This window comes from Triticum urartu, chromosome 2 (assembly GCF_003073215.2).
Source record: "Triticum urartu cultivar G1812 chromosome 2, Tu2.1, whole genome shotgun sequence".
Classification (NCBI taxonomy): domain Eukaryota; kingdom Viridiplantae; phylum Streptophyta; class Magnoliopsida; order Poales; family Poaceae; genus Triticum; species Triticum urartu.
The window spans coordinates 700,393,848-700,407,852 of record NC_053023.1 but is presented as its reverse complement, the minus strand read 5'-3'; the positions used below and the strand labels follow the sequence as shown (position 1 = coordinate 700,407,852).

The window sequence follows — 14,005 nt, the reverse complement described above, 5'->3', positions numbered from 1 at the left end:
GAATGACAATTGACAAGCAAACTAACCCACATGCCCAGTGATTTCCCCTGTCGCGCTCTTGCTCCAATAAGGACCAGTAGTAACGAATTTTCATTGCCGTTGCTGGTCGTCGCATGCCGGCCATTTGGTCCAGGTCGACCTAGCTGTCTTTATCCATTACCAGTCTCAATACTTCTAGACATTTGACCACCTCCTTTTTCCCTTCTTCAAGTGCGGTAAAAGTCTCGAGTTCATATTTGGACGGACGGGAAGAAAGGTCCCCAGCCGAGCTGTTTCGAAGAAGCACCCACCTCAGTTAAAATTTCTATAGATAGATTGTCCTCACTTGGCGCGGGCAGAGGAAGAAGACGCCTAACGCATATCGCACATGCATGGCCGCCTCTTGCGTTCCCATTTTCATCGTCCTCTTGTTCTTGAGTTCATTCTGCAAGTCCGACGATGATACTCTCACACAAGCAAAGCCGCTCTTCTCCAGCGACAAGCTCGTCTCCAAGGGCGGGGACTTTGCTCTCGGCTTCTTCTCGCCGACGAGCTCCAACACGAGCTTATACCTTGGCGTATGGTACAACACCATCCCTGCACGCACCGTCGTGTGGGTCGCCAACCGTGACAGCCCGATCGCCGCCTCTTCGTCCGCGACGCTCGCCATCACAAACAGTTCTGACCTGGTGCTGTCGGACGCCCAAGGCCTCGCTTCTTGGGCGACCAAAACAAACATCGTGGCTGGAGGAGCTGGAACTGCCGCGGTGCTTCTCGACACGGGTAACTTCGTCCTTCGCTCGCCCAACGGCACCTACATATGGCAAAGCTTCGATCATCCCACCGACACCCTCATTCCAAGCATGAAGTTCGTGGCGAGCTACGGGGCACAGGTGGTTGGGCGTCTCATTGCTTGGAAGAGCTCGGATGACCCATCCTCCGGGGACTTCTCCTGCGGCCTTGATCCTACCTCCCCAGCCCTTCAGATGCTCATTCGGAACGGATCCAAGCTGTACTACCGAGGTGTGTGGAATGGCGCGACGGTGTCCGGCGGCACATACTCAAGCAACGACGACTCCATAGTGTACCAAGTAAACGTCGGGCAAGGGGGTGAGGTATCCTTGACCCTCAATGTCTCCGACGGCTCGCCTCTCACGCGCATCGTGCTTGAGCACACAGGCAAGTTGACGTCTCTTAGCTGGATCAACCAGTCATGGGTAGTCATCGGTTCACGCCCCGACGCTGCCTGTGGCATCTACTCCTCGTGTGGACCGTTCGGATACTGCGATTTCACTAAGGCAGTACCGGTGTGCCAGTGCCTCGATGGGTTCCAGCCTAACGGTCTTGACGTTTCGAGTGGATGCCGGAGAACAGAAACACTGACATGCAGCAAGCAAAGTCATTTTGTGGCCTTGCCTGGAATGAAGGTCCCTGACAAGTCTTTGCATATACCCAACAGGAGCTTTGACGATTGTACCGCTGAGTGCAATAGCGATTGCTCCTGTACAGCATATGCTTATCGCAGTTTGAGCAGCGTCATTGCTAGGGTCAGCCTGCCACGGTGCCTGGTTTGGAAAGGGGAGCTTATCGACACGGGGAAGTACAACGGTAACACTTCTTTTACTGCAGGGACATACCCTAACTTAGGTGAGAACCTGTACCTCCGGCTTGCCGACACCAATGGTATGCATCATCCAAATCTACTGTTATATTATTTTCATTTTTGTTTTATTTCAATCTCGTTTTAGCTTATTTTCTTAGTGTCCATAGTGAAACTGTGCAATTGCATTTCGTCAACATTTTCCCCTTAAGTAGTCCGCCGCGTCAAATTACACCAATGTTTGAACAATTTAGAGAGGAACGGACTAAAAATTTGTGTGAACTAATTCAAGTACTTTTGTGTGTGCTACTAGAGCTATTATGTACTACATCTACATGGAATGCATGTTTTTGCAGCAAATGACACACCGGCTGAATTAACCACTGATAAAATGATTAAAATAACGACAAAAGTATTAACAACAAATGGCTTCTACAAAACCAACTTGTTGATGATAATCAATTTTCTTAATTTGAAACTAAATATGCACTCTTTGAGTAAAAAAAAAAGAATAGTTTCAGTTCAGCTTAATGTGTTTAATAACTGGATGGTATGTAGATAGCATGGGCTAAGCATAGTAACCTAAAAATAGTTTGATCTTTGGCTTTAGGAGGACTATTACCCAAGTTCTTTAGGGAATAAGCTACTACGAAGTTAATTTATAAAGACATCCCCTAACACTACTACAACCAGGTTTTGTGCCGAGTTCATTCTATCGGGCACTCGGTAAAGTAATGTTTGTCGAGTTTGATTCAAAATTGGACTCGGCGGTGATAAGGAACTCGGTCGACTTCATACTTTGCCTAGTTCCATCTAGTTCCAATGGAAGACGACTCGGCGAACTAAATAAACTTGATAGAATCACAAGTTCACCGAGTTCTCAACAGAAAAACTCGGCAAAGTATGACAGTTGGGCCCTGCTGTACAGCAGGCGATGCAGCCGTGATGACGGCCTTTCTTTGCTGAGTTTCGGCGAACAAAGACTTGGTAGGCATTTTCTCTTTTTCATTTTTTAAAATGGAAATTCCAGGGGTCACCTCTTTGCCAAGTTGCAGCTAAAGGAGACTCTGTAAACATTTGACCTTTTTCATTTTTTAAGTCAAAATGGCAGGGTCACGGCTTTGCCGAGTTCCCGACAAGATGAATTCGGCAAAGATATGACTCTTCGTCTACCTAATCGACGGCATACAATCAGTGGCTTAGTCCCACATCGCCGTGTTTATCACGGGCTCTGGCGAGTTTCTTTGAAACTCGGCAAAAAGGGTGATTCTAGTAGTGTAATATGTTCACACAGTTCCTATACATGCCCCCCCCCCCACACACACACAAAGAAGTTACTTTTTCACATAGCTTAGTTGTTGGGGAACGTAGTAATTTCAAAAATTTTCTTACGCACACGTAAGATCATGGTGATGCATAGCAACGAGAGGGGAGAGTGTTGTCCACGTACCCTCGTAGACCGAAAGCGGAAGAGTTAGCACAACGCGGTTGATGTAGTCGTACGTCTTCACGGCCCGACCGATCAAGCATCGAAACTACGGCACCTTCGAGTCCTAGCACACGTTCAGCTCGATGACGATCCCCGGACTCCGATCCAGCAGAATGTCGGGGAAGAGTTCCGTCAGCACGATGGCGTGGTGACGATCTTGATGTTGTACTGTCGCAGGGCTTCGCCTAAGCACCACTACAATATTATCGAGGACTATGGTGGAGGGGGGCACCACACACGGTTAAGAGATCAATGATCAACTGTTGTGTCTGGGGTGCCCCCCTGCCCCTGTATATAAAGGAGCAAGGGGGAGGAGGTGCGGCCAGGCAAGGGGCACGCCAGGAGGAGTCCTACTCCTCATGGGAGTGGGACTTCCCCCCTTTCCATGTTGGACTAGGACTTGGGGGGGGGGGGGAAGGAGAGAGAGGGAAAAGGAAAGGGGGGGCGCCGACCCCCCTCCTTGTCCAATTCGGAGTGGGGGGGGGGGGAGGGCGCGCGGCTGCCCCTTGGCCTCCTCTCCACTTCCTCCACTAGGCCCATTAAGGCCCATTAGGTTACCGGGGGGTTTCGGTAACCTCCCGGTACTCCGGTAAAATGCTGATTTCGTCCGAAACACTTTCGATGTCCAAACATAGGCTTCCAATATATCAATCTTCATGTCTCGACCATTTCGAGACTCCTCGTCATGTCCATGATCATATCCGGGACTCCGAACAACCTTCTATACATCAAAATATATAAACTCATAATGAAACTGTCATTGTAACGTTAAGCGTGCGGACCCTACGGGTTCGAGAACAATGTAGACATGACCGAGACATGCCTCTGGTCAATAACCAATAGTGGAACCTGGATGCTCATATTGGCTCCTACATTTTCTACGAAGATCTTTATCGGTCAGACCGCATAACAACATACGTTGTTCCCTTTGTCATCGGTATGTTACTTGCCCGAGATTCGATCGTTGATATCTCAATACCTAGTTCAATCTTGTTACCGGCAAGTCTCTTTACTCGTTCCGTAATACATCATCCCGCAACTAACTCATTAGTTACAATGCTTGCAAGGCTTAAGTGATGTGCATTACCGAGAGGGCCCAGAGATACCTCTCCGACAGTCGGAGTGACAAATCCTAATCTCGAAATACGCCAATCCAACAAGTACCTTCGGAGACACCTGTAGAGCACCTTTATAATCACCCAGTTACGTTATGACGTTTGGTAGCACACAAAGTGTTCCTCCGGTAAACGGGAGTTGCATAATCTCATAGTCATAGGAACATGTATAAGTTATGAAGAAAGCAATAGCAACAAACTAAACGATCAAGTGCTAAGCTAATGGAATGGGTCAAGTCAATCACATCATTCTCCTAATGATGTGATCCCGTTAATCAAATGACAACTCATGTCTATGGCTAGGAAACATAACCATATTCGATCAACGAGCTAGTCAAGTAGAGGCATACTAGTAACACTCTGTTTGTCTATGTATTCACACATGTATTATGTTTCCGGTTAATACAATTCTAGCATGAATAATAAACGTTTATCATGATATAAGGAAATAAATAATAACTTTATTATTGCCTCTAGGGCATATTTCCTTCATTAGTTACCATTAGATAGTAGGAATAACTCATTATCATAGCAAATGAGTTAATGTTTGGTGCTAATACTAACAAACATTCATCGGGTCTAGAGGGATAACAGAGGCTATTTGTTATAGAAAGGAATAGATATAGCTATGTGTTTTCGGTCAATGGATTTGTATTTACTCATCACATTTTTTCATACAAAAATCATGGTATTATGTGGATGTAATATAGTAATATCATATTTAATGCTTGATGCAGTGAATTAGTTTTTCTTTCTGGAAACGGCATGTAACAAATTTTGATGGGATACATTTTTTCAGGTCGAAAGAAGAAAACATTGCTAAAGATAATACTCCCAATTATATCATTCTTGTTGATACTCACATTTATAACTCTTATGAAGATGTTCAAATACAGAGGTAGAATAATGAAACCCTTAGTTTGAAAGCTTGGTGTTTTATCTAATGGAGGATAAATGTATTGGTCTTCAACAGGTAATCGACAAAATAAAGGGATCCTAAAGAGACAAATCCTAGGGCACTTTAGCTCTTCCAGTGAAATCACAGACAAAATCATAGAATTCCCATTTATCAGCTTCGAAGACGTTGTTGCCGCAACCAACAATTTCTCTGACTCAAACCAAATTGGAATGGGAGGTTTTGGCAAAGTTTACAAGGTAAGACAAATCATATGTCCATACTTGTAGTATCAAAAATATCACTTCAAAAATAATTATATTCGTATTTCACTAACATATAGGGAATGCTTGATGGTGGTAAAGAGGTTGCTATCAAAAGGCTTAGTGAGGGTTCTAGGCAAGGGATAGAGGAGTTCAAAAATGAGATTGTTCTGTTTTCTAAGCTACAACACAGAAACCTAGTTAGACTCCTTGGTTGTTGCATTCATGGAGATGAGAGACTACTAATCTATGAATATTTGCGTAACAAAAGTTTGGATGCCTTCATATTTGGTATGTTCTAACTCCTTGTCACATATTAAAAGTCCATAGATTAACCAACATGATATCTATGATAGCTAACAACATACTTCATTCATATTGACCTTTTGGAGATGCTACAAGACAACATGTTTTGGATTGGCCTACGCGCTTTAAAATAATTAAAGGAGTAGCAAGAGGTCTTCTTTATCTCCATCAAGATTCAAGGTTAACAATAATTCATAGAGACCTCAAAGCAAGCAACATACTATTGGACACAGAAATGAATCCCAAAATATCAGATTTTGGCATGGCAACAATTTTTGGTGAAAATCAGCAACAAGGAAACACTGCACGGGTTGCTGGGACATAGTAAGTAACAAAAGTACTTGCCAACCCATAATACTATAAATCTTATGGCCTAGTTTGATCAGTTTTTATGTACTTTGCTGCTGAAATTGTTCAAACAGTGGTTACATGTCACCGGAATATATGATGGAAGGTTCATTTTCTGTGAAGTCGGACACCTATAGCTTTGGTGTTCTTCTCTTGGAGATTGTAAGTGGCTTGAAGATTAGCTCAGCGCAACTCACAATGAACTATCCAAGCCTTACAAATTTTGTAAGTATTGTGAATGAGCATAATTTTGACAGACTAGACAAGCATAGAAATTTGATGAACTATTTTTGTACAGGCATGGAAATTATGGGAAGATGGAAAAGCATGCGAGTTGGTCGACTCTTCCATTTTTGAGACATGCCCACTCCATGAAGTTCTACGATGTATCCATGTAGGACTCTTGTGTGTTGAAGACCATCCGAATGATAGGCCACTAATGTCTTCTGTTATATTTAGCTTGGAGAATGAAAGTGCACTACTGCCATCACCAAAGCAACCTCTATATTTTGCACAAATAAATTGCAAAACAAAAGAAATGAGGGATTATATGGAGAACTCTATGAATACAATCACTATCACAACACTACAGGGTCGCTAGATCTTTGGCAATTTGAAGTATATTTAAAATTCAATCTATCTAGTTGTTGTATATGTCAAATTTTAATCTTTGTGGTGGACTAGTTTTATTATTTTTCCCTACTTATTTGTAATGTCCATGATTTATATTGTATAGGAACCACTATGAGTGGAAGATCCACCATCAAGGCAGTTTCACATAATACATAAATGTTTCATTTCATGATTTATAGCACACTAAACCATAATTGTTGGTTGTTGCTTTTCCATCCAAGCTTTAATTTTGCTATGCAAAATAACAATAAGTTGAAAGATATATTAATACTTGCAAAGCAAAAGCTTGGATGCCTTAATTTTTGGTAAGTTGTAACTTCTAATCACATGGTACATTATACAAGATGTCCTTAGATTAAAAAAATGATACTCTCTTCGATCCATAATAAGTGTCGTGGTTTTAGGATCGGAGAGGGTATTTATCGCAAATAACAACACATTTTGTTTCATATTGACCCCGGGAGTTGCTACAAGACAACCACTGCTTGGCAGGGGGCTTTATTCATCTACATATACATGTGCAATGTTCTTTACTACAGATCCGAATAGGAGTGACCCCTCATCATTGACCGGCGTGACCACGCAAAAGTCATGTGCATTAGCACTGACCAAGCACTCCATAGACATTGGTGATAAGGTTCTGAGGTCTCGCATGGAGGTTTATTAATGACATATCTAAAACTGATAGGTCAATGATCATGTGGTCCAATGAACAAAATGGAATTGAAGTTATCAGTGACCGACTATGGAAACTGGCTGTTCTATGGTATTCATTCAAAACTAACCCTTCGTTTCCCCCCTCCGATTAGTGTTGTTGTGTAGGCGGCCCGTTATAATCCATGTCTGGTCACTGCTCATCCCCATTCCAAACCCTCACGCAACCAATATCGAGCCCCTCTTTTTTTAGTTGGCACTGTTTGTCGGGGCTGGACCTAGCATGGGCCTCCCTCTTATCCCTCCCCAACAAGCACATACCTGCCCTCTCAACGAGGTTGCTCCCACGCCATCTTGAGAAATTCTCTCTCGCCATCCCAAGCGACGCTCCCTCGACGATCGTGTGACGTTACCTCTATCTTACCATTTTTTATTGCCATGCAATCCGCCTGCTATCGGTATAAAATCCGGCAGACCTCGGGGTAGGGGGTCCCGAGCTATGGATCTTGGATCAGTGGCAACAGGAACAAGGGAGACGATGTTACCCAGGTTCGGGCCCTATTGGTGGAGGTAAAACCCTACGTCCCGCTCTTGTTTATATTGATGGAAATGTATCGAGTACAAACTTGATCTACCTCGAGATCGTAAGTTGTGTTCTAACCCTAGGGCTAGGTGAATGTAATTGTGATTAGCCCCCACCTACGGGCTAAACCCTCTGGCTCATATACACGCCAGGTAGGACATCTAGGGTTACATGGTCGGTATCCAGGGAGATTGCATGGAGGCGGTAGGAGATGTCTTGGGGTGTACGTCAAGTCTTCGACAGATGCAGTCTTGATCGCGTCTAGGTGTGCAGCTTCCGGAGTCCGTCAGGTGGAGAGTGAGGCCAAAACGCCAACCCGAGGACTACGGACCGACTCGGTTGGCATCCCTTAGTCCAGGACACCGTTAGTAGCCCTCAAACTGGTCTTCTACGCCGAGGACGACTTTTTGATGTAAATAACTTCGGATCTGAAGTCCTTGGCTCGACAGACGAGTTCCCCTTCTCTGGCAATTCGAGATTCCTTCCCTTTAATTGGTACTACGGACCACACCTCAAAAGAGTAGTGCTCAACGACCATGACCTAGCCGAACTTGCTCAACGCCCGAAGGCGCGAGGTTACTTAACCATGAAGGCCAGCCGCATAGGTGTGAATAGTCTTTATAGAATGACAACTTTATCGAAGCGGCACCACCCACGACCGGTCAAGTAGTTACTGCTCACTTGAATCGTGGCTCGAGGCAATCTTCTCATTGGCACGTCCCATCAAAATGGAGATCGTGCCCGTTTTCTTAGGAATATCATTAAGCTTTCATTTCTCCCCGTACGCACAACGGCATCCTTCGCGGGGAGTGGAAATTTCAACAACGCGATAGAGGGACTCTTGGCCTTTCACCAGCCTATAAGAGTAAAAAGATAGTGACAGAAAGAAGTACACTCTCATTTCTGCTTGCCTGCTACCTCTCGAGCTCCAATGTCCAGATCCAATCTCACCCTCATCCTTTGTAGCGCATCCTAGTCTCCATCCCTAGCAATGGCCGACGCCAACGTCAAGGGGCACTGGGCTATAGTTCCTCCATTACGGAGGGTACCATCCTGGAGCTGGGCAACGCGGGGTACATCACCACTCAGGTCAACACCCGTGTGCCAGACCCAAACCAACAGGTACCTGCTCCCAACCCATGGGACAGGGTGTTTTTCGTCCCCCACCTCATTAGAGGTCTGGGGTTCCGTAGCACCCCTTCATGCACGGGGTCATGTTCTTCTACGGGCTGGATTTTCATCATCTAACCCCAAACTCTATCCTCCACCTGTTGGGAAACGTAGCATGCAATTTCAAAAAATTTCCTATGCTCACACAAGATCTATCTAGGAGATGCATAACAACAAGAGGGGGAGAGTGTGTCCACGTACCCTCATAGACCGAAAGTGGAAGCCTTTGACAACGTGGTTTATGTAGTCGAACTTTTCACTCCGACCGATCAAGCACCGAACGTACAACACCTACGAGTTCTTCACACGTTCATCTCGATGATGTCCCCCGAACTCTTGATCCAGCAAAGTGTCGAGGGAGAGTTTCGTCAGCACGACAGCGTGGTGACGGTGATAGTGAAGTGATCCGCGTAGGGCTTCGCCTAAGCACTACGACAATATGACCGGAGGCATAAACTATGGAGGGGGGCGCCGCACACGGCTAGGAATCAATGTTGTGTGTTCTAGGGGTGCCCCCCCCCACATATATATGACCGGAGGGGCTGCAAGGGGCGCCCCAAGTAGGAGCAATCCTACTTGGGCGCCTCCTACAAGTCAGCCTTCCCCTTTCCATAAGTGTCGGAGGGGGAAGGAAAGAGAGGCGGGAGGGGAAGGAAAGGGGGAGGCCGAATCCTCCCCTTTCCTTCTCCCTTCCCTGCTTTCCTTTCCCCCTTATTTCAGCCTATAGGGGGCGCACCAGCCCCTTAGGGTCTGGTCTGTCCCTCGCTTGGCCCATTAGGCCCATATTGCTTGCCGGGGTTTGCCCGGAACCCCTTCTGGTGACCCGATACGTACCCGGTACCCTCGGAACACTTCTGGTGTCCGAATACTATTGTACTATATATGAATCTTTACCTCTCGACCATTTCAAGACTCCTCCTCATGTCCGTGATCTTATCCGGGATTCTGAACAACATTCGGTCACCAAATCACACAACTCATAATACGAATTCGTCATCGAACGTTAAGCGTGCAGACCCTACGGGTTCGAGAACTATGTAGACATGACCGAGACACCTCTCTAGTCAATAACCAACAACGGAACATGATGCTCATATTGGTTCCTACATATTCTACGAAGATCTTTATCGGTCAAACGCAATGACAACATATGTTATTCCCTTTGTCATCGGTATGTTACTTGCCCGAGATTCGATCATCGGTATCTTCATACCTAGTTCAATCTCGTTACCGGCAAGTCTCTTTACTCGTTCCGTAATGCATCATCCCGCAACTAAATCATTAGTCACATTGCTTGCAAGGCTTATTATGATGTGCATTACCGAGAGGGCCCAAAGATACCTCTCCGATACTCGGAGTGACAAATCCTAATCTCGATCTATGCCAACCCAACAAACACCTTCAGATATACCTGTAGAGCATCTTTATAATCACCCAGTTACAGTGTGACGTTTGATAACACACAAGGTATTCCTCTGGTATTCGGGAGTTGCATAATCTCATAGTCAAAGGAATATGTATATGACATGAAGAAAGCAATAGCAATAAAACTTAACGATCATTATGATTAGCGAAAGGATGGGTCTTGTCCATCACATCATTCTCCTAATGATGTGATCACGTTTACCAAATGACAACTCATGTCTATGGTTAGGAAACTTAACCATCTTTCATCAATGAGCTAGTCTAGTAGAGGCTTACTAGGGACACTGTGCTTTGTCTATGTATCCACACATGTATCAAGTTTCCGGTTAATACAATTCTAGCATGAATAATAAAAATTTATCATGATATAAAGAAATATAAATAACAACTTTATTATTGCCTCTAGGGCATATTTCCTTCAGTCTCCCACTTGCACTAGAGTCAATAATCTAGATTACATTGTAATGAATCTAACACCCATGGAGTCTTGGTGCTAATCATGTTTTGCTCATGGAAGAGGCTTAGTCAACGGGTCTACCACATTCAGATCCGCATGTATTTTGCAAATCTATATGTCTCCCTCCTTGACTTGATCACAGATGGAGTTGAAGTGTCTCTTGATGTGTTTGGTTCTTTTGTGAAATCTGGATTCCTTTGCTAACGCAATTGCTCCAGTATTGTCACAAAAGATTTTCATTGGACCCGATGCACTAGGTATTACACCTAGATCGGATATGAACTCCTTCATCCAGACTCCTTCATTTGCTACTTCCAAAGATGCTATGTACTCTGCTTCACATGTAGATCCCGCCACGACGCTTTGCTTGGAACTACACCAACTGATAGCTACACCATTCAATATAAATACGTATCCGATTTGTGACTTAGAGTCATCCGGATCAGTGTCAAAGTTAGCATCGACGTAACCATTTACGACGAGCTCTTTGTCACCTCCATAAACGAGAATCATATCCTTACTCCTTTTCAAGTACTTCAGGATGTTCTTGACCGCTGTCTAGTGATCCACTCCTGGATTACTTTGGTACCTCCCTGCTAGACTTATAGCAAGGCACACATCAGGTCTGGTACACAGCATAGCATACATGATAAAACCTATGGCTGAGGCATAGGGAATGACTTTCATTTTTTGTCTATCTTCTGCAGCGGTCTGGCATTGAGTCCGACTCAACTTCACACCTTGTAACACAGGCAAGAACCCTTTCTTTGACTGATCCATTTTGAACATCTTAAAGACTTTATCAAGGTATGTGCTTTGTGAAAGTCCAATAAGCGTCTTGATCTATCTCTATAGATCTTGATGCCCAATATATAAGCAGCTTCACCGAGGTCTTTCATTGAAAAACTCTTATCACTACAAAAAAGACACATCTGTGACATTTTGGGCCGAACGAATTTTTTTCTGTCATACTTATGACACTTCTATGACGATAATGGTGACAAAACCCGGTATCATCATAGATGTGGTGGGCTCCTACTTCTATGGCAAAAAATCATGACAGAAAATGGGCTTTTCGTCCTGGGCGGGCCGGAGACGCAGCTGCATGACATTCTTTGGGCCCTCCATGACAGAAAAACCATGGTAGAAGCGAGGGCGTGGAAAATATCGGGGAGTTCCCGGTACGATGGGTGGTCGGGGGCCGAGCGATGCGTGTTTATCTCGTACGTACGCACGTGTGTGTGAGGCGTTGCGCTCTAACTGAACCCGAGCGAGGCGTTGGGCTCTAACTGAACCCTAGCGATTGCACTGCAGTCTACGCGTTACTGAACCCGTGCGATCGATCGATGGCTGTTAACTGAACCCGATCGAGCGAGTCCTTCACTACTACTGCTAACTGAATCCGATCGATGCTGCCTCTGGATGAACAGTGAGTGTTGTTGGGGGGTTTGGATGAACAGTTCCCGGTGGGGGTTGGATGAACAGGAACCCATGGTAGTAGAGGCCGTTGCCACTGGTTGAACAGTACCCCGATCGATCGAGCCAGTGGATGAACAGGACCCAGTGGAGGGCTGGATGAACAAAGGACCCCGTGGAGGGCTTGTTGAACAGTAGTCGGTGGAGGGCTGGTTGAACAGTAGCCGGTGGAGGGCTGGATGAACAGTAGCCCGTGGAGGGGTGGTTGAACAGGACCCCTGTGGATAGGGCTGGTTGAACAGTAGCCGGTGGAGGCTGGATGAACAGGAGCCCATGGATGAACAGTCGCAAGTGGAGGCTGGAGGAGGTCGACGGTGGATGAACAGTACCCCTTGGAGGCTGGCGGAGGTCGACGGTGGAGATGAACAGTATCCCGTGGAGTCCCGTTTTGCGGTACGCCACACCCCTCCCGATGAACAGGACCCTGTTTCGACCGTAGCGCTCCAACACAAGTCCGTTTCCTCCGTTTTGCGGTACGCACACCCCTCCCGATCAACAGGACCCCGTTTCGACCGTAGGAGGTCCAAGAGAAGTCCGTTTCCTCCGTTTTGCGGTACGCCAAACCCCTCCCGATGAACAGGATCCCATTTCCACCATGGCCGGTCGAACACAAGGCCGTTTCCTCCGTTTTGCGATACGCCAGGCCTCGTTTCCATCATATGTTTCGTCCAAGCCGGTTGGTTCCCGATGAACAACACGCGTTTCGTTGCCTCCCGATGAACACGACGCATTCTGTTGCCTCCCCATGAACACAATGACGATGCAGTTTCTCCGTTTCGACCTAGCCACAACCATGTACACGAGCCCTAACCGTACGTATGCGCGAGTAGGCGTTCGAGACCCCGCCCGTATGTATGTACGTGGCCGTATTTACTTTCTTGCACCCTGGCTGCTATACGTACGTGTACATGCTACGTGCGCGCCTCTACTACCACACGTGCACGCCTCTACTACCACACGTGCCCTTCCTTACACGGCCACGGTTCATCGCTGCAGCCTGCAGACAGACCGATCAACCAGTATGTACGTACACATTTGCGACCAGAATGACAATGCTACGTACGCTTCGACCGGGTGGGTCCCGACTGTCAGGCACTTCCTTGCGTGCGAAGATGTAGCTGGTGGGTCCCAGCAGTCAGGGGGCGAATCATTTTTTGCCCGTAATATGGACGCACTTCCTTGCGTGCGAAGATGTAGGTGGTGGGTCCCAGCAGTTAGGGGGGAAACATTTTTTTTCATGTAATATGGTGGCCCGTCCGGTGGGTCCCCGCTATCAGGTGGAGGGATCATTATTTTCCGCGTAATAAGGAGGCACTTCCTTGCTGCAGCCGTGGACCCAGCTGTCAGCCTCTCCACGTAGAGTACTCTTGCATTGGAAGTCGTTCCTTGACCATGTTGACCACGCCGCATTGAGAGCACCAGGGCGGTGGATGACGGCGAGGCCTAGGAAGGGGACGACGCGGAGCTGGGGAAGACATGGCAATGGATGTCCACGTGGAGAGGAGTACGAGGGTTCACTGGTTCAGCTTCAGTGTGAGGCTGCCGTCGCCGCAGAATAACAGGGGGTGTGGGTGAGTGGAGGGATGCCCTGACCAGCGTGGGAGTAGTAGGG

The 14,005-nt window shown here is 46.3% G+C and overlaps 1 protein-coding gene across 3 annotated transcripts; it reads left to right on the top strand.

Annotated features, from left to right (window-relative positions):
- The first annotated feature begins 310 nt into the window (after positions 1 to 310).
- On the top strand, positions 311 to 6,797 carry LOC125539875 (G-type lectin S-receptor-like serine/threonine-protein kinase B120). 3 transcript variants are annotated; one of them, XM_048703413.1, is made up of 7 exons: positions 311 to 1,626; positions 4,983 to 5,081; positions 5,157 to 5,338; positions 5,422 to 5,632; positions 5,734 to 5,971; positions 6,070 to 6,220; positions 6,294 to 6,797. In XM_048703413.1, the coding sequence occupies exons 1-7, from the start codon at positions 372 to 374 to the stop codon at positions 6,594 to 6,596; spliced, it is 2,439 nt and encodes an 812-aa protein (XP_048559370.1). In that variant the 5' UTR covers positions 311 to 371; the 3' UTR covers positions 6,597 to 6,797. The 3 variants fall into 3 exon arrangements, with proteins under 3 accessions (XP_048559370.1, XP_048559371.1, XP_048559369.1); XM_048703412.1 differs by having other exon boundaries at positions 312 to 1,662; XM_048703414.1 differs by lacking the exon at positions 4,983 to 5,081 and having other exon boundaries at positions 311 to 1,662.
- Positions 6,798 to 14,005: the final 7,208 nt, after the last annotated feature.

Coding starts and splice junctions, on each gene's coding strand:
- LOC125539875 (XM_048703412.1), top strand. CDS start 372: ATGGCCGCCTCTTGCGTTCCCATTTTCATCGTCCTCTTGTTCTTGAGT. Junction 5,339..5,421: donor GTTTTGGCAAAGTTTACAAG/GTAAGACAAATC, acceptor ACTAACATATAG/GGAATGCTTGATGGTGGTAA. Junction 5,633..5,733: donor TTTGGATGCCTTCATATTTG/GTATGTTCTAAC, acceptor GACCTTTTGGAG/ATGCTACAAGACAACATGTT.